Source organism: Eumetopias jubatus, unplaced genomic scaffold (genome assembly GCF_037043125.1).
Source record: "Eumetopias jubatus isolate StellerSeaLion01/CBP00866 unplaced genomic scaffold, mEumJub1_p1.0 scaffold_2, whole genome shotgun sequence".
NCBI lineage: Eukaryota > Metazoa > Chordata > Mammalia > Carnivora > Otariidae > Eumetopias > Eumetopias jubatus.
Genome location: NW_028274808.1, coordinates 77,736,445 through 77,763,272, shown reverse-complemented (window position 1 = coordinate 77,763,272; position 26,828 = coordinate 77,736,445). Strand labels below are relative to the sequence as shown.

Sequence of the window (26,828 nt, the reverse complement as noted above, 5' to 3'; positions counted from 1 at the left end):
TTGGCACTATCCAACACCCACACCAGACACCGCCTTTTGGATTAAATGGTCGAAGTTCTCCAATAGTACCTAAGACTTCTTTTAGTTATCTGCATGCCTCTTCAGATTATATGCTCTACGAGATCACACACCAGGCAAGAAACTGGATCCAATACATAGTAACTGTTATCAAAAAAATTTTTAACTTTTCTGTTCAATGTCAACTGTGCCATGGGGACCATGGATGGGCTTCAGGATTTTCTTATTGTTTCTGTTTTGTGTTTTGAGATAATGAGAGGAAATCCATACTTTATCAAATTTTCAAAGGATTCTGTGACCAAAATGTTAAAGACCACTGGCCTATGCATGGGATACTGTTATGGTAACCTAAAACTCAGATTTTTCCAGAACTATTCCAAGTATATTTATTCAACAAATATTTATTCAAAAAAAATTTTGAACACTTTCTTATTGGAACCACGAGCTATTCAAATGCCCTAGAGTTTCAGTATTTGGGGCAAATATCAAATGAATATATCAATTTAAGACTGAAATTTAAAAATTTAAATTATGAATATTCAGAGAAAAATATTGAAATTAAGTAAAATCTTAGAGGCATCACATTGAGAAAAAAATATTGTTTTTGAACCTTTACTGGGGTTTTTTAGATCACTATTACTTATTCCAAAACACATGCAAATGAACAACACAGAGTTTTTAAAAGGAAAAGGACACTTCAAATGGTGGAAATAAATGATGCTTATAGTTAAACACAGCGATCTCTGTGGTACCCTTACGACTGATATGATAGGTCAGTATTGCTCCATTATTTCGAAATAAACCCAAACGGGAGTATTTCACAGGAAATGATGGAAATTGTACAGTCTCTTGAGGTAATTCAAAGTGACATTCTAGTAGACACTGTCCACAACTACAAGCTCTGAAGTGGCAGCCAAACAATATGACTATGGGAGTTTTCCAGCAGAGGGATTGCCATGGTGCTGACAATTATCCAGTGATTTGCCATGCAGCCTCTAGAGCAGAAAATCTATCAAGAATTCCCCCAACAACAACTTTGCACATAGGCACAGTCCTGGAACCTGACAATGTATGCATTACAGGCCTGCTGAACTAGCTGTTCAACAACACGTAAGACAACATTAACCATACAAACAGAGCAGCCATCAACATACAAAGTCCCATACCAGTGATAGAATAAAAAAGAAATCAATGATCATAACAAATTTTATAACCAAATCAAAGTCAACAATCTAGTTTATATTGGCTCCAACTCTTTAAACGTGCATCCCATTCTTTTCATTTCAAATTCTACCTCTACATAGAAATTCAACATTTTCCTTGTCAGTATCTCCTTTTCACCATGATCTTGGACCCATTCTTGCTCTTTAAGTTTACTAGGCTCATTTTTCTCCCAGAGGTGATGGATGACTCTTCAATAGCAGGAAATGCCATAATTAAATTAAATCATAATATAAATGCATAATCATATATATGTGTATACATATGATATATAATATATATTCTCTATTATATACTTACATATATACATCCAGGATGCAAAAACTCTCACCAAAATACTAGCCAATAGGATCCAACCGTACATTAAAAGGATTATTCACCATGACCAAGTGGGATTTATTCCTGGGCTGCAAGGTTGGTTCAACAACCACAAATCAATCAATGTGATACCATACATTAATAAAAGAAAAAACAAGAACCATAGGATCCTCTCAATAGATGCAGAAAAAGCATGTGACAAAGTACAGCATCTTTCTTGATAAAAACTCTTCAGAGTATAGGGATAGAGGGTACAAACCTCAATATCATAAAAGCCATCTTTGAAAAACCCACAGCGAATATCATTCTCAATGGGGAAAAGCTGAGAGCTTTCCCCCTAAGGTCAGGAACATGGCAGGGATGTCCACTATCACCACTGCTATTCAACATAGTAGTAGAAGTCCTAGCCACAGCAATCAGACAACAAAAAGAAATCAAAGCTTCCAAATCAGCAAAGAAGAAGTCAAAACTCTCACTCTTTGCAGATGATATGATACTTTATGTGGAAAACCCAAAAGACTCCACCCCAAAACTGCTAGAACTCATACAGGAATTCAGTAAAGTGGCAGGATATAAAATCAATGCAGAGAAATCAGTGGCATTCCTATACACCAACAACAAGACAGAAGAAAGAGAAATTAAGGAGTTGATCCCATTTACAATTGCACCCAAAACCATAAGATACCTAGGAATAAATCTAACCAAAGAGGCAAAGAATCTGTACTCAAAAAACTATAAAATACTCATGAAAGAAATTGAGGAAGACACAAAGAAATGGAAAAAACGTTCCATGCTCATGGATTGGAAGAACCAATATTGTGGAGATGTCAATGCTACCTAGAGCAATCTACACATTCAATGCAATCCCTATCAAAATACCATCCATTTTTTTCAAAGAAATGGAACAAATAATCCTAAAATTTGTATGGAAACAGAAAAGACCCCAAATAGCCAGAGGAATGTGGAAAAAGAAAAGCAAAGCTGGCGGCATCACAATTCCAGACTTCCAGCTCTATTCCAAAGCTGTCATCATCAAGACAGTATGGTACTGGCAGAAAAACAGACACATAGATCAATGGAACAGAATCGAGAGCCCAGAAATGGACCCTCAACTCTATGGTCAACTCATCTTTGACAAAGCAGGAAAGAATGTCCAATGGAGAAAAGACAGTCTCTTCAACAAATGGTGTTGGGAAAATTGGACAGCCACATGCAGAAGAATGAAACTGAACCATTTCCTTACACCACACACAAAAACAGACTCCAAATGGTTGAAAAACCTAAATGTGAGACAGGAGTCCATCAACATCCTAAAGGAGAACACAGGCAGCAACCTCTTCAACCTCGGCCACAGCAACTTCTTCCTAGAAACATCGCCAAAGGCAAGGGAAGCTAGGGCAAAAATGAACTATTGGGACTTCATCAAGATAAAAAGCTTTTGCACAGCAAAAGAAACAGTCAACAAAACCAAAAGAGAACCGACACAATGGGAGAAGATATTTGCAGATGATATATCAGATAAAGGGCTAGTATCTAAAATCTATAAAGAACTTCTTAAACTCAACACCCAAAGAACAAATGATCCAATCAAGAAATGGGCAGAAGACACGAACAGACATTTTTCCAAAGAAGACATCCAAACGGCCAACAGACACATGGGAAAGTGTTCAACATCGCTCGGCATCAGGGAAATAAAAATGAAAACCTCAATGAGATACCACCTCACACCAGTCAGAATGGCTAAAATTAACAAGTCAGGAAATGACAGATGTTGGCGGGGATGTGGAGAAAGGGGAGCCCTCCTACACTGTTGGTGGGAATGCAAGCTGGTGCAGCCACTCTGGAAAACAGTATGGAGGTTCCTCAAAAAGTTGAAAATAGAGCTACAATACGATCCAGCAATTGCACTACTGGGTATTTACCCCAAAGATACAAACGTAGGGATCTGAAGGGGTATGTGCACCCTGATGTTTATAGCAGCAATGTCCACAATAGCCAAACTATGGAAAGAGTGAAGATGTCCATCAACAGATGAATGGATAAAGAAAATGTGATATATATATATATATATATATATATATATATATACACACAATGGAATATAATACAGCCATCAAAATGAATGAAATCTTGCCATTTGTAACGACGTGGATGGAACTGGAGGGTATTATGCTGAGCGAAATAAGTCAATCGGAGAAAGACATGTATCATATGACCTCACTGATATGATGAATTCTTAATCTCAGGAAACAAACTGAGGGTTGCTAGAGTGGTGGGGATGGGAGGGATGGAGTGGCTGTGTGATAGACATTGGGGAGGGTATGTGCTATGGTGGGCACTGTGAATTGTGTAAGACTTTGAATCATAGACCTGTACCCCTGAAATAAATAATACATTGTATGTTAAAAAAAAGAAGAAGAAGAAGAAGATGATAGCAGGAAGGGAAAAATGAAGGGGGGAAATTGGAGGGGGAGATGAACCATGAGAGACTATGGACTCTGAGAAACAAACTGAGTGGGGGGATGGGTTAGCCTGGTGATGGGTATTAAAGAGGGCACGTTCTGCATGGAGCACTGGGTGTTATACTGAAACAATGAATCATGGAACACTACAACAAAAACTAATGATATAATGTATGGTGATTAACATAAAATAATAAAAAAAAATTTTTTAAAAAGAAGCGATGTGGTGGTATAAATTTGAAGATATATACTCCCAAATAGGTCACTTATTTGTGTTGCTTATGAGAGACATGTAATTAAAAGGTATAGATAACCTGAGCACAATAATAACCAAAAGAATAGAGAGATCATTTCTGTTTGATGGACCAGGGACAATGTCTTAGCACGTATATTTAAGAAAGATCTTGAAAGATGAGTTGGAATTTATCCAAAGATTAGGGAGGGAGAGTATTCCAGCTTAAGAGAACAGCATTAACACATAAGATATAATAGGAAACAATCAGGGAATTAAAGAATTTGGGCTTTGCTAGAGCACAGGGCATTAGTGAGGAAGTATCATGGGATGAAGATGGACAGTGGGCAAGTGCCAGACCAGGGAAGTCACGTGTACTCTGTTAGAGAATTTATACTTTCTCCTACAAACAATATAGGGCCATTAAAAGATTATAAGAAATGGAATAAGGCAATCAGAGTGAAATTTCCTTAATTGCATATGACACATTAGACGGTAGGTAGCAAGGAGAATAATTAGGAGACCACTGTAGTTCTCCATGTAAGGGTTGATAAATAGAAGCTCTGGCAAGAAACAAAGAGAGGAAGAGCAACACAAGAAATGTTATGGTGATAATCAATTGAACATGGAAATGAGGAAGTTGAGAGTCTAAAACTCCAGGTATAGCTTGGACTATGGGTGATGGAATAGTTCATCAATATAGGTAGTACAGGGGGTGGCCCAAGATGATGGCATAGGAAGATCCTGATCTCACCTATCCTACAAACACACCAAACCACAGCTACATGTGGACAATTCCCTCTGAAAAAGAAAAGAAAATTAGCAGAAGTGTTCCTCTACAACAAAGGATAAAAGGACCATCTCAAGATGGGTAGGAAAACCAACCCATCAAGAGACACAAAGGGTTGTAGGGAACTGAGATTCTCCTCTTAAAAGGCTTACCTAGTCTCACTCATCCCAGGACCCAGTACAAAAGTCACAGTTTGGAAAGCACCTAGACTATATGTGAAGGGAATTCACTTGCTAATCTTAAGGCAAGGGGCAGGGGATGGCTGGGACTCTCTTCAGAGATGGACACACTGGCAGATGCCATTTTGCACTCTCCCCCAACCTAACACAGGCAGGTATGTCAGATTTAGTGCCATCCTGCTGCCTTGCTAAGGCTGGTGGGGGTGGACGGTGGTGGCACTGGGTGGGGCCCATGAGTGTGAGCAGTCACAACATTCTCCCAGTCCCTTGCTAAAGCTTGTGAGCATGGGGGTTTGCAGTACTTACTGCTCCACTCCCTGGCTGGGGCCAGCAAGTGCCAGTGACCATGACATTCTCCCAGTCTCTTGCTAAACCTAGCAGGTACACACAAACAAAGCACTCTCCTACTGCCCCTCTAAAGCCCACAGGCACATGCAACCAAAGCATTTTCCCACAGCTCTGCTGAAACCAATGAGTGTGCCCTGCTCCCTATACTCTTCACCTGCTTTACTAAAGTCAGAGCCTTGGCCACTAGAGCCAGGCAACCAAGGGGATGCCCCTTGGTTGCCTGGCTCTAGTGGCCAAGGGGGTTCATGTTCCTGGGCTGCACAGTACTGCAATTAAAAAGACAGCTCTTGGCACCCCCAGACTACCACAATCAGCAGACTGAAACACACCCCCAGTCTTCCTGTAAAGAAGGTACACTTACTTGTCCTAGAGCTTCAGCCATCTTTTTAGTATCTATTTCACTTATTTCTGCTCTGATCTTTATTATTTCCTTCCTTCTTCTAACTTTGGGTTTCATTTCTTCTTTTAGTTCCTTTAAGTGCAAAATTAAACAGTTTGAGATTTTTCTTGTTTGGGTTTTTTTTTTTTTTTTGAGGTAGGCCTGTACTACTATGAATTACTCCTTAGAATTACTTTTGCTGCATACCATAGATTTTGATATATCACATTTTCATTTCCATTAGTCTCTTGGTATTTTTAAAATTTCTCCTTTCTTTTGTTGGCCCAATGGTTGTTTAGTAGCCTGTTGTTTAATCTCCACATATTTGTGATTTTTCTACTTTTCTTCTTGTAATTGATTTCTAGTGTCATACCATTCAATGGTCATGCTTGATATGATTTCAATCTTCTTAAATGTAATGTGACTTGTTTTGTGGCCTAACATGTGCTCTATCCTGTAGAATGTTGTGTGTGCACTTAAGAAAAATGTATGTTTTGCTGCTTTTGGATGGGATGTTCTGCATAAAGCTATTCAAACCATCTAATCTGTCATTTAAGGCTGAGGTTTCACTATTAGTTTCCATATGGATAATTTATCCATTGACATAAGTGTGGTGTTAAAGTCCCCTACTATTATTGCAGATTTAATACCTATACTTCTCAAACTCTTCCAAAAAATTGAAAGAATGAACACTTCCAAACTCATTTTATGAGGCCAGGACTACCCTGATACCAAAGCCAGAGAAGAACATCACAAAAAAAAAGAAAGAAAAGAAAATCGAATATGGCAATTTTTTATTATCATTAGTATATTAAAATGTTTATCATTTATTTGTGCACATTGTGCTAAGCACCATGTTAGAAACTTTATATGTTATTTTTAACCTTTTCAACAAATATTTTCCAAGATTCAGAATTCTGACTCTAAATTCATGCTTGTTTTCACATAGTTTTTTTAAATTAGTTTTTAGATATCCATCAACCATTTATATGGTATGCCCACTTACTTACTGGTTTTGTTATATAGTTGTCTGATATTAAAGAATCCAGTTGGTAGAAAAATAGATGATAAATATCAATAAAACAAACAGGGTTCTAGAGGGGAGGGGGTTGGGGGGATGGGTTAGCCTGGTGATGGGTATTAAAGAGGGCACGTATTGAATGGAGCACTGGGTGTTATACACAAACAATGAATCATGGAACACTACATCAAAAACTAATGATGTAATGTATGGTGATTAACATAACATAATAAAATTAAATTAAAAAAAAGAAAGAAAAGAAAAGAAAATCACTGGCCAGTGTCCCTGATGAACATAGACACCAAAATCCACAACTAAATATTAGCAAACTGAATTCAACAATACATTAAGATGATCACATACCATGCTCAAGTGAAATTTATTCCAGGGGATGCAAGAATGTTTCAACACCCATAAATCAATCAACCTGATGCACCACATTAACAAAATGAAGGATAAAAATCATATGATCATTTCAGTAGATGTAGAAGAAGCATTTGATGGAATTCAACATTCATTTTTGATAAAAACTCTCAATAAAATGGGTATAGAGGGACCACACCTCAACTAATAAAAAGGTCATATATAACAAACTTAGAGCTAACATCATACTCAACAATGAAAAGCTAAAAGCTTTTCCTCTAAGATCAGGAACAAAACAAAGATGCCCACTCTCACCACTTTTATTCAACATTACATGGGAAGTCCTAGACACAGCAATTAAGAAAAAAAGAGAAGGAAATAAAAGGCTTCCAAATTGGAAAAGAAGAAGTAAAGTCATCACTATTTGCAGATGATATACTGTATATAAAAAAAACCCCATAGACTCCACCAAAATACTACTAGGTTTAATGAATGAATTCAGTAAAGTTATAGGCTACAAAATCAACATATAGAAATATATTATGTTTCTTTATGGTAATAACAAGCTATCAGAAAGAGAAATTAAGAAAACAATCTTATTTACTAGTGCATCCAAAAGAATAAAATACTTAGAAATAAATTTAACCAAAGAGATGAAAGAACTGTACTTTGAAAACTATAAGACACTGATGAAAGAAACTGAAGATGACAGGAATAAATGAAAAAAACATACTATGTTCATGGATTGGAAGAATTAATATTATTAAGATGTCCATACTACCCATAGTAATGTACAAATCCATTGCAATCCCTATCAAAATACCAGTAGCATTTTTCACAGAACTAGAATAATCCTAAAATTTGTATGGAACCAAAACAACTCCAAATAACCAAAACAATCTTGAAAAAGAACAAAGCTGGAAGTTTCATGCTCCAGGATTTCAAACTATGCTACAAAGCTATAGCGTTGAAAACACATAAATCAATGGAAGAGAATAGACAGCCCAGAAAAAACCCCACACTTATAAAGTCAAGTAATCTGTGATAACAGAGGTAAGAATATACAATGATGAAAAGACAGTTTCTTCAATAAATGATGTTGTTAAAACTGGACAGCTACAAGAATGAAACTGGTTCACTTTATTACACCAAAAACAAAAATAAACTCAAAATGTATTAATGGCTTAAATGAGAACTGAAAATATAAAGCTTCTAGGAGAAAACTCAGGTAGCTCTTGAACATTGGTCTTAGCAGTACTTTTTTAGATATTTCTCCTCAGGCAAGGCCAACAAGAGCAAAAATAAACAGATGAGACTACCTCCAACTAAAAAGCTGTTGCACAGCAAAAGGAAACCATCAACAAAATGAAAAAAAAAATCCTAATGAATGGCAGAAATTATTTGCAAATGACATATCAGGTAAGGAGTTAACATTCAAAATATGTAAAGAACTCATACAACTCAATATCAAAAAAATCCAATTAAAATATGGGCATAGTATACCTGAATAAATGTTTCTCCAAAGAAGACATACAGATGGCCAACAGACACATGAAAAGATGCTCAATATTACTAACCATCAGGGAAATGCAAATCAAAACCACAATAAGATATCACCTCACACCTGTCAGAATGGCCACTATCAAAAAGATAAGGAATAACAAGTATTGGTGAGGATGTGGAGAAAGGGGAACCCTTGTGCATTATCGGTAGGAATGTAAATTGGTACAACTGCTACGGAAAATAGTGTGGATGTTCCTCAAAAAATTAAAAACAGAACTACCATACAATTCATCAATTCTACTCTTGGTATTTTTCAAAGAAAATTAAAACACTAATTCTTAAAAGATATATGCACCTTTATGTTCAATGCAGCATTATTTACAATAGCCAAGATAGAGAAGCCACCTAAATGTCCATCAACAGATGAGGGGATAAAGATGTGATGATAGATCGACAGATGATAGACAGATGATAAATAGGTGATGATAGATGATAGATAGATGTTGATACATACATACATACATACATACATACAATGGAATATTATTCAGCCATAAAAAGAAATGAGATCTTGCCATTTTTAACATGGATGGATCTAGAGGGTATTGTGCTAAGTGAAGTAAGTCAGGCAGAGAAAGACAAATATTGTATGATTTCACTTACACGTGGAATCTACAACAAAACAATGAACCAACAAAACAAAGCATAAACATACTCACAGATACAAAGAATAAATTAATGGTTGCCAGACAAAATAGATCCTAGATATTTATTTTGAAACTCAAGACTGTTGCTTATGCAAGTTGCTCAGGTGTGTGTGTGTGTGTGTGTGTGTGTGTGTGTGTGTGTGTGTGTGTGTGTGTGTCTATAGTTCTTTTTGAGTTGAATGTTTATGCTGTACAAGAGTATCCAGGGGTGTGGGAAGTGGAAGAAAGTTGCTTTATATGGACAATAAGCAGCAAAAAAGGTGAAACAAAATTAGTGCAAGGACAGGTGATCCTGGCCTTAGAATAAAAGTGGTCCCAGAACTATTGGGTTAATAAAGATAAACCAGCCCTTTTGTTCAGATTCTCCAGTTTGACCAAATCTGAAACTGTCAGCAGAGTAGATAATTCATAACATTTTCTCAATGAAAAGAATGCAGTCAGAATTTTATTTAGAAAAATCATAGATACATTGACCCAGTGACTATTCAAAACTCGATTAATTTAAAATCTACAAAGGAAAATTTATACACATTATATTTAACACATGCTTTACCTTGATCATTATTCTCTGCAATCTTTTGCGTTCAAGCCATCCTCTGACATAGGCCTGTATGATGATGATCATTCTAACTACTTTTTTGGTATTTACAAATTTGGTCCTTTCCCGGAACACTTGGAAGATTTCTATGTGTGGTCCAATTCTTTTAACTTTATTGTCAAGTTTACCACTTTTACTTAGAATAGACTTTAGCCTAAAAATAAAATATAAAACTTTCTTATTATAGTTAATAACAAAAATAATCACTTCTGAAAAGTCTTAAATTCATTTCAATCATAAATGTGTTAAAATAGGAAATATATTATAATTTGTACATAGATTTCATATACATCACCTGAACATGTCAATAGGATTCTCCAAAGAAGTTTGAATATGCCAGAATCTATATAACATATATAAAATGAACCTTGTGAAGAAAGGAAATCCAAGAGAAAGCAAATTTGTCAAAGCTTATCCATAACTATTCAAAAGAGCAATATATAATATTTAAGGAACAAAATATTTTCATATGACAGAGCAAGTTAGTCAAAATAACGTTCTTATCCCAGAAGCTATTTAAACTAAAGACTACAAAATTATTTGGCACTGATATTCTGCTTACCAATCATCTGAAAAGTGATTTTATTTTCCAAAGGCTTTCAATCAAAAGGCATAGTAGTGTGTTGTTAAGGTCATGGACTACAGGATCACAGGAGCAAGCGACCATAATGGAAACCATGACAAGCCCTGACATACTGATGTGGAAGGCCCTTGCAGTGATGATAAATATGTGGGAATACTACAGACTTTCTACTATAGACAGACAGACTGTAATCTTGGTAATCTTGTAATCTACTTTTTTCATTTATATATGTTGTATTTTTTATATGGTAGTCAGTTTTTTCTAAGTCATCCAAAGTTCAAAGGCAAGTTTCCTTGCAACTTTTAGCATACAAAAATCCTTTTTTTCTTGGTAATTGCTTTTGTTTCTACAGGTTTCACAGCTGAAATTCCAAGGAGATGCCCAGATCAATTCACATACCAGAACTGAGTCTTGCCCTAAAAAGTGACTGCATATAGATCTCTGGAACCTAAGCCCAACTTTCTTGATTCTCAGAGTGAGTATCATGACTCTGTTTCTGCATTATTTTTCCCTCTGAGTTTATTTTGATGTCTGCAGTAGGCTGGTTCTTGAGGAGTCCTGTTCTACTTTGTACAACAGACATTATTTTTCTTTCCTTGGTGACTGAAATGTTGGGAGTCTGATTTGGATTATTTCACCCAGCCATCTAGCCTCTGTTCGGTGGTAGATGATAGATGACAGGGAATCCCAGCTCAGTCTTTTTCATTTGTCTTTACTATAAGCCCTGAAGTTTATGATATGCCTTGTATTACATGTTGTTTGAACACCAGTATAGCTAAAAATATTTGAGACAATTTTGTTCCCACTAGAATGAAAATCAGCTCCATATCAAGAGACTTTCATAACAAGTATTCCTTAGGGATCTTTTTTGATTCCCTGACATTCCTACTCCCAAGTAACCACAACTGAGGAGTGAAATTTGCTCAGGCACAGAAAACTGTGTTCCATATTCATTTTTAAACTATAGTTAAAGTTGTAGAATTAAGGCTGTTCATTCTCTTTGTGCTTGTGTGTATAAATGAAAAAAAAAAAAGTCCTTACTCTCCTTGCAAAGGAAAGGTTAGCCTTGTACAATGTTCTCATAACTGTAGCTCTTTTGTATCTATGGCTGGTTCTTTCATTCTCTCGAGAAAACTTTTTTAGATTGAGTCAAAACTATATATCATTTTGTGTTCTGGAGAAATATCCCATTTAGACAAAGCTACCAGAAAAGGCAAAGAAAATGAAGCAAATTTTTCAATTTGTTTGTTTAAATTAAAATTGATTTTGAATAGCTTAGAAGAGAGCTCTGCCTTCTAAGAGGATTTTTGTTTGGTTACTACAACAATTTCTATGAATGGGCCTCGATGTCTGAAATAAACTGGTACTGAAGATAAATGTTAATCATTACTTCTGACTGTCCAGATTTTCAAGATGTATAGTGAAATCTAATGAATTCTGAGTTCCCGGCTTTTTCTCAGAAGAAATAAGAGAAGTGTTACAGAAATACCCAAGTGAGCGAAGTTTATACCCTAAGTTCCATGCTCTAACAAGAAGAGGGAAATAAATCTTAAAGAGCTACGTGTGATTGTAAAGTGATGTGTGTCATAGATTGTTGAAGCACAAGAGCTCTGCCGGTCTCTTAAGTTGCCTCGAATGTCCCAGAGTTCTTAGTCAAAGTGTGTGAAAAGTGAAAAGTGTGTGTGTATGTGTGTGTGTGAGAGAGAGAGAGAACTGAAATTATTTTGGTTAAAAGCTATAGTTAATATGAGTGATTAGAACTATATTAAGTAAAAGAATTATGAAGAAATGCAAACATGTTTATAAAAGGATGGATGTGTATTGTCTGTTTTTTTATCAACTTAAAAAGAAAAAAGTTTTGGGGTGCCTGGGTGGCTCAGTTGTTAAGCGTCCTCCTTTGGCTCAGGTCATGATCCCAGCTTCCTGGGATCGAGTCCTATGTCAGGCTCCCTGCTCCCCAGAAGCCTGCTTCTCCCTCTCCCTCTCCCACTCCCCCTGCTTGTGTTCCTGCTCTTGCTATCTCTCTCTCTCTGTCAAATAAATAAATAAATAAAAATTTTTTAAAAATTAAAAAAGAAAAATGTTTTATCTTAGGCCTTAGACATATGGACTCTGATCATTAGTACATCTCTAAATAACTGGAATGCTAAAAATAATGGAAAGAGAAATTTGAGGTTGAAGAATAATTTATAGAAGGCTTGATGTAAAGTGAATTATATTTACAAATAATGGATTTGAAAAGAAGCTATAAAATACATCAAATTTTGACCAAGTTAAGTCAATTTTGATGAGCTTGATCATAAAATAGAGAAATGCTCATGAATCCTTGACTACAAAATGTTATTTAAGTGGTATACAGAAAGAGTAAGATTAGAATTTGATTTACTTTCTGTTACATTGACAGACCGAGTTTTGAGTCTACAGTCTGCTCTTAATTTAACAAAGGAAAAATCATTTCATGCCTTCAATGTAGCTTTCCTGGACAACAAAAGTTACTTATGTCACAAAAATATTCCATTTATCATAATTATCTTTTTGTTTTCTTTCTAATCTACTTCTTGCAAAATCTGGTATTCCTAATATCTAATGTTACTGTGGCTGTGTTACATTTTTTTGTACTCTAAAGGCACCTATGACTTTTGGTTCCTCTAACAATTCTTTCCAATATCATTTTCTCCAAGTTCAAACCCCAAACTTAAAAACAAACTATTATGATACATTTTAACCTATCTTTTGGGTGTACCAGATGGCTTCAAGACCACACCAAAGATTTTCTTCTTCACTATATAAAAGGAGGGATGCTAAAAATGGTAAAGTATGTTTAACATAGTTATAGAAATGAACCAAAGATGAATCTTTTTTTGACAGAGAGAGTGAGAGAGCACAAGCAGGGGGAACAGTAGAGGGAGAGGGAGAGGCAGGCTCCCCGCCAAGCAGGGAGCCCGATGTGGGGCTCGATCCCAGGACCCCACGATCATGACCTGAGCTGAAGGCAGACGCTTAACCATCTGAGCCACCCGGGCACCCCACCAAAGATGATTCTTGCATATTGGCCCCTATGTTGTTTACTTCTTACATTAGGCTAACACTTGAAAGCCTGCTGGCTCCAAACTCAAAATTCTTAGACATCCAATTGTTTTAAATATCTCCCAAAAAAAGTATAGTTTCAGTCATTTAGAGACTGTCTGCTTTGCATATCACACAAAACTGCAACCAACATCTGCTAGCCATACATAAGAAAAACCTTAGGGCTGTAAAAGACCCCCAACCCACTACAGATCAGAACTCTCTGATCCAGAGACTTCCCATCTTGCTGCTGAGTGACCTACCCAGATATGTAAGCCTTCTCTTTGACTTCCTTCTCTGAGATAGAATCTACTTACCCACCTATTAATGTGTGTTGGCCTTGTGAATTGCTTTGGCCAAAAGAACCCAATGGAAGTTATGTTCTAGTTTTCAACATGTGTTTGAGAGGCCTTGAACAGTTCCATTCTCTGAATCTTACATCAGAAGAACAAGCCAGCAAGCCTCTTAAGGATGAGAGACCACACAGAGAACAGACAAGTAGTACCCACTCAAGTGAACCTGGGTGGCATCAGCTGAGTCTAGACTAGATCATCAGAATTGCCTCATGAGAAACAAGAGTTGTTGTTTTAAGCCATTAAGTCTTGTGATGTTATTATAGCAACAGATAACTGATACACATATTTATGTTTTTACCCAAAAGCTAATACAATAACTGGCAAATTGATTTTTATTTTTCTAAAAGATTTTATTTATTTATTTGACACAGAGAAGGGGGAGGAGAGAGCTAGCATAAGCAGGGGGAGCGGCAAGCAAAAGGAGAAGCAGGATCCCCGCTGAGCAAGGAGCCCGATCCGGGACTCGATCCCATGACCTGAGCTGATGGCAGCCGCTTAACCGACTGAGCCATCCAGGGGCCCCTCAAATTGATTTTTAAAAAGATTTATTTCAGGGCGCCTGGGTGGATCATTCGTTAGGCGTCTGCCTTCGGCTGGGGTCATGATCCCAGGGTCCTGGGATCGAGTCCCGCATCGGGCTCCCTGCTCCGTGGGAAGCCTGCTTCTCCCTCTCCCATTTCCCCTGCTTGTGTTCCCTCTCTCACTGTCTCTCTCTGTCAAATAAATAAATAAAATCTTTAAAATAAATAAATAAATAAAAATAAAAAGATTTATTTCCATCGATTAGTAGTACTCCTGATGAATATTTTATGGGATAAATTTTTTAAAAACTTGAAGTTTATCAGTGCCCTCACTGTGAATAATACATTCTTATTTCAAGGTGATCAATGACTAAATCCTTATGGAATGAACGTTTATGTCCTCAATAAAAGATTCCATTCCTCTCCACTCTGATATTGTTGGTTGTTAAATCAAATATATACTAAATACACCCCTTTTAGTCATATCTTCAACAGGTGGCTTCTTCCTTTCTTTCATACTTGTCCAAAGCCCCAAATACAAGTTATAGCTCATAAATTATGTCTTCTGAAAGAAATATCAAAAGAATGATAGGCTATAAAAAATGCATTTTCCCAACAATTTCTAGTAGAAGGAAAAGACATGACTACAGGCTTCTCAATTTAAACTGATATCATAAACATGAACCTACTGTGTGGCTCTTTTCATCCACAAACAGACAACTTTATGGGGTAGCCTGCCTAATCCCAGATCAGCAGAATAAGACTTAATTATGTTGGACTGAATAAATGAATTAAATTATTATAAATATTAATTTTTGATTTAAAAATATGAAAAAATGCTTTTTTTCTTTATGAGGATCCACTTATAAAATTCAATTTATTTGGCTTTACTTGTACAAATGAGAATGGAAACATCCTTAAAATGGCACGTGAATGGTTCCAAATAACCCCTAAGAACTTCAGGTAAAAAAATCCTAATGAAAATTTTAATGTAGATCATAAGTTAAGAAATCACCAGAAATAGGGGCACCTGGATAGCACAATCAGTTAAGCGTCTGACTCTTGGTTTTAGCTCAGGTCTGATCTCAGGGTCAGACCTAAGCCACCTGCCCACCCCCACCCCGCCCCAGTGCTCAGCACAGGGTCTGCTTGAGGTTCTCTCTCCCTCTTCCTCTGCCCCTCCCCCCTGCACTCTCTTTCTCTGTCTTTCACTGAAATAAATAAATAAACTTAAAAAAAAGAACTCACTAGAAATAATACTATAGAAATTAAGAACACATATTAATTTATTTTATCTACAAAATAATATAGCACAATAATTCAATATATACAAAATGTCTTTATTATAGAAGTATTTATTTATAAAGTTTTAGTAAGAATCAATACTATTTTTCTACCATGATGTAATTGAAAAATCTAGTTTGTATCTCACTTTCCATACTAAATATCACATTTAAAGGCAAGTCATTTACCTAGATGTGGTGGTTCCTAATTAGGAGCTGGACTCACTTATTAGGTGAAAATTATTGCCACTAAGTCCTAAATAATAACCAACCTGGTCCCTCTGCCACTGCCTAAGAAATTCCCATCCAATAAGATAAACTTCTGGACAAACAAGGAATATTAGGAAAACTTAAGATATTAACAAGAGAAAAAGAAAGCTTATACCTTGTATATAATGTAGGTAAAACCTAGAAGAGGAAAATGGAATGATTCCTGAATATCAGCTTCAATATAGGAATGATAAAGACAAGAAAATATTTATGCCACATAAAATCACTTTAAAAGATGATGACACTAGGGAATCTGTCAATCTTCTTGACAGAAGTCACTAATGCCTTAGTATCGTATGATTCTAGTTTTGCTAACCATACAGTATAGACATTTTTATGCTTTAATCAACATTTCTGATTCCATCTTTGTTATTGAAGCAGCCCAATTTAAACAGCAAGTTAACAATACTGAATAAAAAGTGCTGAACAAACTTACTTTGTCAAAACCTTAATTAGAAGTGCAATCTGACTACAAAACCAGGCTGAGAAGCAAACTGACAACTCATCTTCCCCTCAATCATGAGCAACTGTACACATATTACCTTACAGTCAGGAAAAGAAAAGCTTCTTTTATCCTGTGATAAACAAACACACGTACAGGCATACTTTGGAGATATTAGCAGATTCAACTCAAGACCACCACAATACAGTGAATACCAAAAAGTGAATACTCCAATGAAGTGAGTCAAATGAATTTGTTGGTTTCCCAGTGCACATAAAAGTTATATTTACACTATAGTGTTGTCTATTAAGTGTACCATAGCATTATGTCTAAAAAAAACCAATGTGCATACCTTAATTTAAAAATAATTTATTGCTTAAAAAATGCTAACCATCATCTGAGGTTTCAGTGAGTTGTAATCTTTGCTGGTGGAGGGGTTCACCTCGATGTTGATGGCTGCTGACTGATCAGGGTGGTGGCTGCTGAAGGTTGGAGTGGCTGAGGCAATTTCTTAAAACAAGACAGTGATAAAATTTTTCATATCGATTGAATCTTCCTTTCATGAATGATTTCTCTGTAGCACATGGTGCCATTTGATAGCATTTTACCCACAGCAGAACTTCATTCAAAATTGGAGTCAATCTTTTCAAACTCTGTTGCTACTTTGTTAACTAAGTTTATGTAACATTCTAAATTCTTTGCTGTCATTTCATCAATATCTTCATAATATCTCCACCAGGATTAGATTCCATTTCAAGAAAACACTTTCTTTGCTCACCCATAAGAAGCAACTTCTCATCTGTTCAAGTTTTACCATGAGATTGTAACAGTTCAGTCACAACTTCAGGCTCTACTTCTAATTTTAGTTTTCTTTCTATTTCCACCACACCTGCAGTTACTTCCCCCACTGGAGTCTTGAATCCCCAAAGTCATGCAGGAGGGTTGGAATCAACTTCTTCTAAACCCCTGTTTATGTCAACATCTTGACTTCCCATGAATCACAAATGTGGCTAATGGCACCTAGAATGGTGAATCCTTACAGAATGTTTTCAATTGACTTTGCCCAGATCCACCAGAGGAATCACTATCTGTGACAGCTACAGCCTTACAACATGCAATTCTTAAATAATAACACTTAAAAGTCTAAATTACTCCTTGACCCATGGGCTGTAGAAGAGACGTTGTATTAGCAGTCATGAAAACAACATTAATCTCATTGTCCATCTCCATCAGAGCTCTTGGATGATCAAGTGCGTTGTCAATATTTTGAAAAGAATCTTTATTTCTGAGCAATAAGTTTCAACAGTGGGCTTAAACTATTTAGTAAACCCTGCTATAAACAGATGCTCTGTTATCCAAGATTTATTGTTCCATTTATAGATCACAGGCAGAGTTGATTTAACATAATTGCTAAGGATCCTAAGATTTTTGGAATGGTAAATGAGCACTGTCTTCAACTTAAACTCATCAGTTGCATTCACCCCTAACAAGAGAGTCAGCCTGTCCTTTGAAGTTTTGAAGCCAGATAGTGACTTCTCTCTAGCTATGAAAGTCCAAGACGGCATCCTTTTCCTTAGAAGACTGTTTCATATACAATGAAAATCTATTATTCATTGTAGCCACCTTCAAGAATTTTCTTAGCTGGACTTTCTGGATAACCACTGCAGCTTCTCCATCAGCATGTGCTACTTTATCTTGCACTTTTCTGTTACGGAGATGGCTTCTTTCCATGAACCAACCTCTGCTAGCTTCTAACTTCTCTTCTGTAGCTTCTTCTCCTCTCTTAGCCTTCACAGAATTGAAGAGATTTAGGGCTTTGCCCTTGCTAGATTAGGCTTTGGCTTAAGGGAATGTTGTGATTGGTTTGATCTTCTATCCAGACCACTCCAACTCTCTCCATATCAGCAATAAGACTGTTTTGCTTCCTTATCATTCATGTGTTCACTGGAGTAGCACTTTTAATTTCCTTCAAGAACATTTCCTTTGCACTCACAACTTGGCTGTTTGGCACAAGAGGCCTACCTTTCAGCTTATCTGGGCTTTTGACATGCATTCCTCACTAAGCTTAATCATTTCTAGCCTTTAGCTTAAAGTGAGGAATGTGCGACCCTTCCCTTCACTTGAACACTTAGAGGCCATTGCAGGGTTATTGATGGGCCCAACTTCACTACTGTTGTGACTCAGGAAATAGAGAGGCCTGAGGAGAGGAGACAGATAGGGGAATAGCCAGTTGGTGGAGCAGTCAGAACACACACATTTATGGATTAAGCTTGTCATCCATATGGGTGTGGTTTGTGGTGCCCCAAAACAATTACGGTAGTAAAAAAAATCACTGATCACAGAATCATAACAAATATAATGATGATGAAAAAGTTTAAAATATTGCAAAAATTACCAAAATATGACACAGACACATAAAGTGGGCAAATGCTTTTGGAAAAATGTTGCCACTGGACTTGCTCAACACAGGGTTGCCACAAACCTTCATTTTGAAAAAAAAAAAAGCTACTATTTGCAAAGTGCAATAAAGTGAAGCACAGCAAAACAAAGCATGCCTGTAATTCTCTCTAGACTAATCTCTAAAAGAAATAGAAATTTAGAAAAGCTGTATGTATGAAAATATCCATCATAATTTCATTTATGATGGGAGAAATCCAGAAACAAATATCTAAGTAAATTGTGTTATATCCAATGATAAATTATGAGGTCATAAAAGTGATGTTTATGAAGATTATGTAATAACTTAAGAAAATGCTTACAATTCCAAAAAATGGTATTAAGAGAATGAAAACATTAAATTATATGCATTATATGATTGCAACATTATTTTTTAAGTGACATATATAAATAAGGCCAGAAAGAAACATGCCAAAATATTATTAGTGACTGTATTAATGCAGTGGTTCTGAATCAACGGTGGCATCTAAGAAATATTTTCAAGGAACTCCTGCTTAGGGCCTGTCCTTATAGATTCTGATTCATCTCCTCCAATAAAATGAAAATCCATGATTAAATGCAACGTTGTAAAGAAAACCTTAGGTTTAAAGAAAAACGATTACAGTTGACCACCAAACAACATGAGTTTGAACTGTGCAGGTCCACTTACATGTGGATTTTTTTATGATACAGTACCGTACTGTAAATGTATTTTCCTTATGATTTGCTTAATAACATTTTCTTTTCTCCAGGTGAATTTATCGTAAGAATACGGTATATAATAGATATACAAAATATGTGTCAGTTGACTTTTTATTATCCGTAAGGCTTCTGATCAACAGTGGGCTATTAGTACTTAAGTTTTGGGGGAGTCAAAACTTATATGCAAATTTTTTATTGTGTGGGAGTTTGAAATGCCTAACCCCCATGTTGTCCAACAGTCAACTGTATTTGTTTTTTGTTTTCTATTTTGTTCAGATTTTCTGAAATAGACTGATGTGCACTGTACAACATAAAAGAAACATATAATAATTAAATCCATTAATAGCAATAGTAGCTGCAATTTTTTATTAAACATTTGCTTCAGATATACTTTCTCCTTTAACCATCAAAATAATTTTATTGGATAAATGTTAGTAGCTTGATTTTATACATTGATGCAAAAGAAATTAGCTTACTTCTGAAGATCATGAAGCTATAATTAGCAGTCAGAATTCAAAGCCCTTCTTACCTTGTATGTGATAAAATCAAAAGAGAACAAAATCGTCATGACTTCAGAAGGGTTGGCCTTGGAAATCCCCAATCCCCAGTTGGTTAGGATGATTTGGGTGACTGGCTTTAGGTTTTTCTTCTTTTGTGTGTTTCAGCAGTATTGAAAAGATACAACCATATCACATATACTGAGATGGGGGAAGAGCATCGTGGCCATCAAATATATGGAGGCCAAGTAACTTCTGATGAGAGAATCAGTAGGAACTGTCCTTTGTTTACCCTCTAAGTGTAATTTTAAAATTCATCTTCTTTCACAATGTCTTAACACAATTCTGATAGGGAGAAAATTCTCATTTTTACAGATTCTTACCACTAAAGAGTCTCTATAAAACTCTTCTAGAAAATCTTTATGAAGATAAAAATGTGAGTCATTAGAGGCTAGATAGATAATAAAGCCAGTTTTCAGCACTGAAGAGACTACCTGCTTGGTCCTCAGGCTGCCACCTCCTACTAAAGTCACCCTAAGAAAGCTTGAGAGAAAGACCAGGGCTGGCTGTGTAGCTGAATTTGACTTTTTCACTTGAAGTTTGACAAATCTATGACCAAGGTATGAAATCAAATAGTTTTCAGTGAGAGAAGAAATCATTAAGCAAGATTACATGTGAGAAAAGATACAATAAGTTAATTAGTAAGTTAATCATGTCTGAACATTAGACACTGGGCTTGGCAAGCATTTGAACAGGGAATTTCCTTTCAACTGGTAATGCTTATAGGGTAATATATATTAAACACTAAATCAATTTTAGAGTTTGGTTCAGATATTGCTACTAATTAGTTTTGGCTGATACTGAAGTATTTTGTATGCTCCATTTATAAAAGCACTGCTTGCCCATCTGTTCATAGGTTGAAAGTGATTAAAGGATACTTATTTTGGCTGTTGTAAAAGCCAAATACTTTTTAAGCTGCAAATATGTGACAAAACCAGTTAAGGTTGCCAAGTTCAGAAATATATTAAAAGAGATTTGTGACGCCTCCCTCCCCCAATTCCTCTTCCAACCTGCATTATCGAAAAGTAAATATCACTGTTTTCCTGATTAGACTAGCATGCCTCTTTGTCCAAATGCTTTGCAATTTGGTTATAATTTTCACAATTTACCCTGATTTGGATCCTCTGCTACCAAGCTGTGTTGGGGGCTTTCATTTCCTGTATGTGCAGCCTTGAAGTAGAAACATGTGATGCCCTCGTGCTTTGAATGCCAGATTTGAAAGCAATGTGGGTAACGAGAGAAATAAGTTTGCAGCCTACTTTAATCCCCCACATGAGGTCTGTTCAGTTTGAAAACAATGCATTAAGTTCAGCATGGAGTTTTTTTTTTTTTTTAAAGGAAAGAAAGAAAGAAAGAAAGAAAGAAAGAAAGAAAGAAAGAAAGAAAGAAAGAAAGAAAGAAAGAAAGAAAGAAAGAAAGAAAGAAAGGAAGAAAGAAAGAAAGAAAGAAAGAAAGAAAGGAAGAAAGAAAGAAAGGAAGAAAGAAAGGAAGAAAGAAAGAAAGAAAGAAAAGAAAGAAAGAAAGAAAGAAAGAGAAAGAAAGAAAGAAAGAAAGAAAGAAAGAAAGAAAGAAAGAAAGAAAGAAAGAAAGAAAGAAAGAAAGAAAGAAAGAAAGAAAGAAAGAAAGAAAGAAAGAAAGAAAGAAAGAAAGAAAGGAAGAAAGGAAGGAAGAAAGGAAGGAAGGAAGGAAGATTTTTAAGATCAGGGATGCACTACATTTCTGTGAATAATATAGTCTTAATGCTATTTAATACTCCATTTCCAAATCTTCCCAAGGGGTTTAGTACTTCATGCTAGCAAAACCTGTACATTTTGGAAATCAGAGCAGGGGTCCTAGAACTTTTAAAAATAAGATGCAATCTCCTGAAGTGGAAGATAATACCACTTTAATTCGGGCAAAATGTTTAGTTTCAATATCTGAATGAAATGCCTTTCCTTCTGTTCCTTATACACTCCTTTTGAATCTTGATCACTCCTCATGATGTCAGCCTGCCTGACCCCCCTCAAAAAAAAACCCAAATGGCCTCCTATTTTTGGCTGCTCCCAGTTCCACAGCAATCTCTTTAACTAGATCATATTAAAGGGTGGAGGTCAATATTCTATTGAAAGCCTCTAGGGGTATTTGCTTTAAACAATTTACTACCTGAAGTTGTCTAACTAATACCTATCCAGAAATGCAAGTGATATAATGAGCTGGGAGGATTTCCTCTCCCTGCCCCCCCTCACACCTGATTTTCCCCTAAAGGAAATCTCCCAGCCTATTAGGTCATATCCATGGAAAGATGGGTTTTGTTATTACTGCTGCTGCTGCTTCGTTTCAATTTATCAACAGCTTTTCCTCAAAACAATTTAGAAATATCTAAATTCCAAATTCAGTTCAAAAAACACAATTATTCTCTCCCTCACATACAAACATTTTGGAGGAGCACTATTTATTGTGAATTAAAATGACGTTGTCATTTTACATAGTAAAAAAAAAAACAAAAGTAGACAGGAAATGCTATTTTTCTTCAAATTTAATTGATTCTGATTTTATGGTCAAGGTAATCTATGATGAATTTTCAGGGAATTCTCTGTAATACAAACATTTAAAATGCCTTTTTACTGTGCCTACATGTTTTATCTGTAGGGCACTGTAAAAAATTACCCTAAGGATGCCTGAAATGACTAGGATGTCCGTGCCAAAAGTGTAAGAGGAGCTGATTTTTTTCTGTGGCACAGTGACCAGCGTTGTCCATTTTTCATGAACTTATCTACGAAATAGGGAACGTGAATTGTCCACTCTTCCTCCCAATACAGTAATTTGCTTATTCCTCTCAGGGCAGCCCTCGGCTCCTGACCCAAACTTTAGTGGGTCATGGAGGAGAGCTGACTCTACCTGCTGCCGTCTGTCTCCCTCACCTCTGCTAAAAAGGGCAGGCATTGAAGACTGGTGCCTGTTCACAGATCCCTTGTCCCTGGAAGAGAATTCAGGGGACTCTAGAAACATTTTCTGAGATCACTCTCAATATTTCAGTCCCAACCACATGTGTGTTTTAGGGACTGTCATGGAATTCAGAGACCCTCATGCAGGCACACACAGAGTGACGGTCAGACAGTGGTAGGTCAAATTCTCTGAGAGAAGCAGGAAATGTGCACTGTCTTCAGAGCAAGCTGGAGGAGAGAGAGAGGAGGGACTTTATAGCCCTCTCTCCCCATGCTTCTGCCCCTTACTCGCCCTCAGTGAATTCTTTCATGGAAAAGTAACTGAAAGTCTGATTTTCCCTGTTAGAGACATTCATTCATGTTCATTTTACTTGTGGGCAGGATTACTGTGATTTAGAGATGAGGATTTATGTGTGTTTCTCCTCCCAGGATTCTGCTTGTTGCTCCTCCGACATTTTCATTCTGATTCTATGTAGGAATCACAGCTTCACGGGGCCTTGCCCTTTCTTCAAGTCCAGCCATTCTTTTTCCCAGGTACTGATTCTATGTAGTCAGTTTCTTCCTCGCTCATTGCTGCATCCTCCAGCAGATACCGATGGAATTATGAATATCCCATGCATGTGAAAGGGCCAAGTAAACTCAAGACTTTTCTAGGGTCTCAGCCATCTCTGTTCCAGGGAAGAAAAGCATAAGTGCCCAATTCAGCCTGTAGCTTAAGCCAACATGCTCCAACTCTGTTTTACCAGAGAATCCAGCTATCAGAGCTTCATTGCTTCACATCTTCTTTGGTCTGCCTATTGATGTGGTGCTTTTCCATCCAGTTGGGCGAGATTGAAAAAAACCAGATGGTGCTAGCCTAATGATCTTTGGTGACTCTAACCGATGCTGGATTCTGGACACGTTCAGAGATCTAGGCTGCCAATGGTCCACCACCAGCCTTGCTCCTGCTTCAGTGTACAGCTTTCTTGAGTAGAACCCTTACCCAGGAGAATAAGTAATACAAGGAAGACACCAAAGCTCCACAATTAACTACTAAGAGGAAGTTTCAAAATTCTTGGCAATAGTCATAAGCAAGGGGCCACCAGCTCCCGAAGATTCAGAGTCAAGTAGACGATCTAAAAGCCAGGGAAACAGTCATAAGCCAGGAAAGCCAGAGCAGGTGGAGAATCAGCACAAAGGACAAACGAAGCACCATAAAATGGTATCAAGGAAAAGAAATTGAGAATTGAAGCAATTATTTGACCTAGACTTAGATACTTTTATCCTCTTCTGACACTACAAAAGAACAATTCTGAGGAAGGCAGGCCTGGAATAGTGAACGTGCAGCTATATGATAATACTTGACTTCAAGGTGTGTGAGTTTGGAGATAGTAGCGATTCCCAGGACATACAATCTCTTTCCCCATATTTCTTTGCATCACAAGGTTATGGCACTGAAGCACCATCAAGGTGATTCACCATAGCTCTCTCTATTAACTCGATAACCCTAACAAAAAGCAACTATGTCATCCTTGGCATTGACAGAGCTGGGAGTCAAGGTGAACACTGGACATAGTCAAATATGCCCCCTAGCTTGCTACTCAAAGTGTGGTCTGAGGACCAGTGGCATTGGCATCACTTGGTGCTTACTAGAACTGCAGTATCTCGGGCTGTGCTGATTCTATGCTGCTCAGGAAGAATGACCATCAGACTGAAAAGGAAAGAACAAATACTCACAGGAGAGAACTGAAGCTCAAACCAAGAAAACATCTCAGAAAACAAAACTGAAGCTGCTCTTAGTTTGTTAAATTTTCTGGGCTCAGGCAAATAATTTTCCAGATTCATCTGTCAATCTGCTGTCTTTGAGAAACTGGACAATGAATGTGATATGAGAATTCTGGAGAATGAGTAAATGTCTTCACTTTCAGAGAGGAAAGAGTATAAAAATTACAAAGTATGGACAAGTAAGTAACTATGGACCAGATTTTATCAGTTATCAATTGAATGGTATGTAATTAAAGCAGTAATGGTACCAAGAGCCAGAATGTGCATAAAAACAATGTCAAGCCAACTTGAATTTATTTCTTTTATTTAATTTTAATTTTATTATTATTCTTGTTTTGTTTTTTACTGGATTACTCTACCAGGGAATGATTTGTGATGTTTCCAAATGTCAGGAACGCAATTTTCAAGGTTCTCATAAAATCTTTGTAAACCAGGTAGAGAAATACAAGCTGATTGGGAGGTTTTGGATGATAGGATGGACAGTATCATTACTAGCTGAGATAGGGAATAAAGGAGAGAAGATTTAGAGAGGGGAATACATAATTATTTCAGTTTTGAGGGGTGGCTATCGGATATTCCAGTAAAGATACCAGTAAGCAGTAGAAAACTTGAAATAGAAGCTACAAATGGCTAGAAAGGGAAGAAAATTCATGAGAAGATAGAGAAAAGACCAAAAAAATGTAATTCATGCATTGAACAAATATTCATTCATTCATTCATTCATTCATTCATTCAGTGTAAGATGCTCTTCTAGCACTGAGAACACACTAGTAAATAAAACAGAAAATTCCCTGCCCACATTGGGCTTATATTCTAACGGGAAGGACAAACAGTAATCACAGTAAACAACTTAACTACCCAGTATGTTAGGAGGTAATATTTGCTATGATTTAAAAAATAAATAAAGCAGGGAAGGCAGTTAGGGAGTGCTAGCAGGGGTGGAAGATAAAATTTTAAGTGTGTATCATGGCAGGTGTGGGATTCTTGAAAAGGTATTATGTGAGCTAATTATCTTAGGCAAATGTGACAAGGAGCTAAATCTAGTGTTGGAATGCAATAGCTTTACTTACAAAGCTCTGCAATTGGTTAATATATATAATTGTACAAATAATTCTTCTTGGACCTATGAAAATGGTTAGGTACATTTCCTCCCTCATTACTTTATAGTTATCTCTGGGTCTATCACCCCTCTATACTCTGAATTCCTGAAGAGCAACAACTTTTCTTTGTGTGCTTGGCAATATATAGTGAAGAAAAGAGGGGTAGAGAAAGAGAAGAAAGGAGGGACAAAAGGAGAACCAAATGGAGATACATTCGAATATCTAGGGTTAGGGTCTGCTTGTTTAGGGTTTGGTTTTTGGGTTTTTTTCTTCAGAATTAAATCAATGTAAGTACTGCCCTTAAGAAACTGTCCACCAAAAGTGACATAATGGGCTTCATACATTGATCCACAGTGTTGACAGTTTGGTCCCACTCTAGATTGCATAGATAGAATTACATCTGAAATACTATATTTTTTCCTAAGCAACATATTGTAAAAGGGATACTTTTGAGAGTGGTTCCATACCTCTGTTTTATACTTCCTTCTCTTTTGTAGAACTGCACTTCTTCCACTCATGTGACTCCTACATGATTTGTCCAGGGCTGATCATGTCCTCCATGTTGGAAGGTCAGTCAGAATAATCTGGGGGCGGGGGCAGGGACGGGTGGGGGGGCGTATAATAAGAGACCTTTCCTTTTGGTAAGAGCAGGAAGTAAGTCAGTTGCAAATAGCTGGAAGCCAGC

The 26,828-nt window shown here is 36.7% G+C and overlaps 1 protein-coding gene across 1 annotated transcript in view; it reads right to left on the bottom strand.

The window, feature by feature from the left end:
* The window catches only part of IQCM (IQ motif containing M), a 367,401-nt gene that overhangs the window by 186,892 nt on the left and 153,681 nt on the right, over positions 1 to 26,828 (bottom strand). The window contains exon 8 of the mRNA XM_088021330.1: positions 10,095 to 10,293. Coding sequence (XP_087877456.1) covers positions 10,095 to 10,293 — 199 coding nt within the window. The remainder of the gene's footprint in view (positions 1 to 10,094; positions 10,294 to 26,828) is intronic.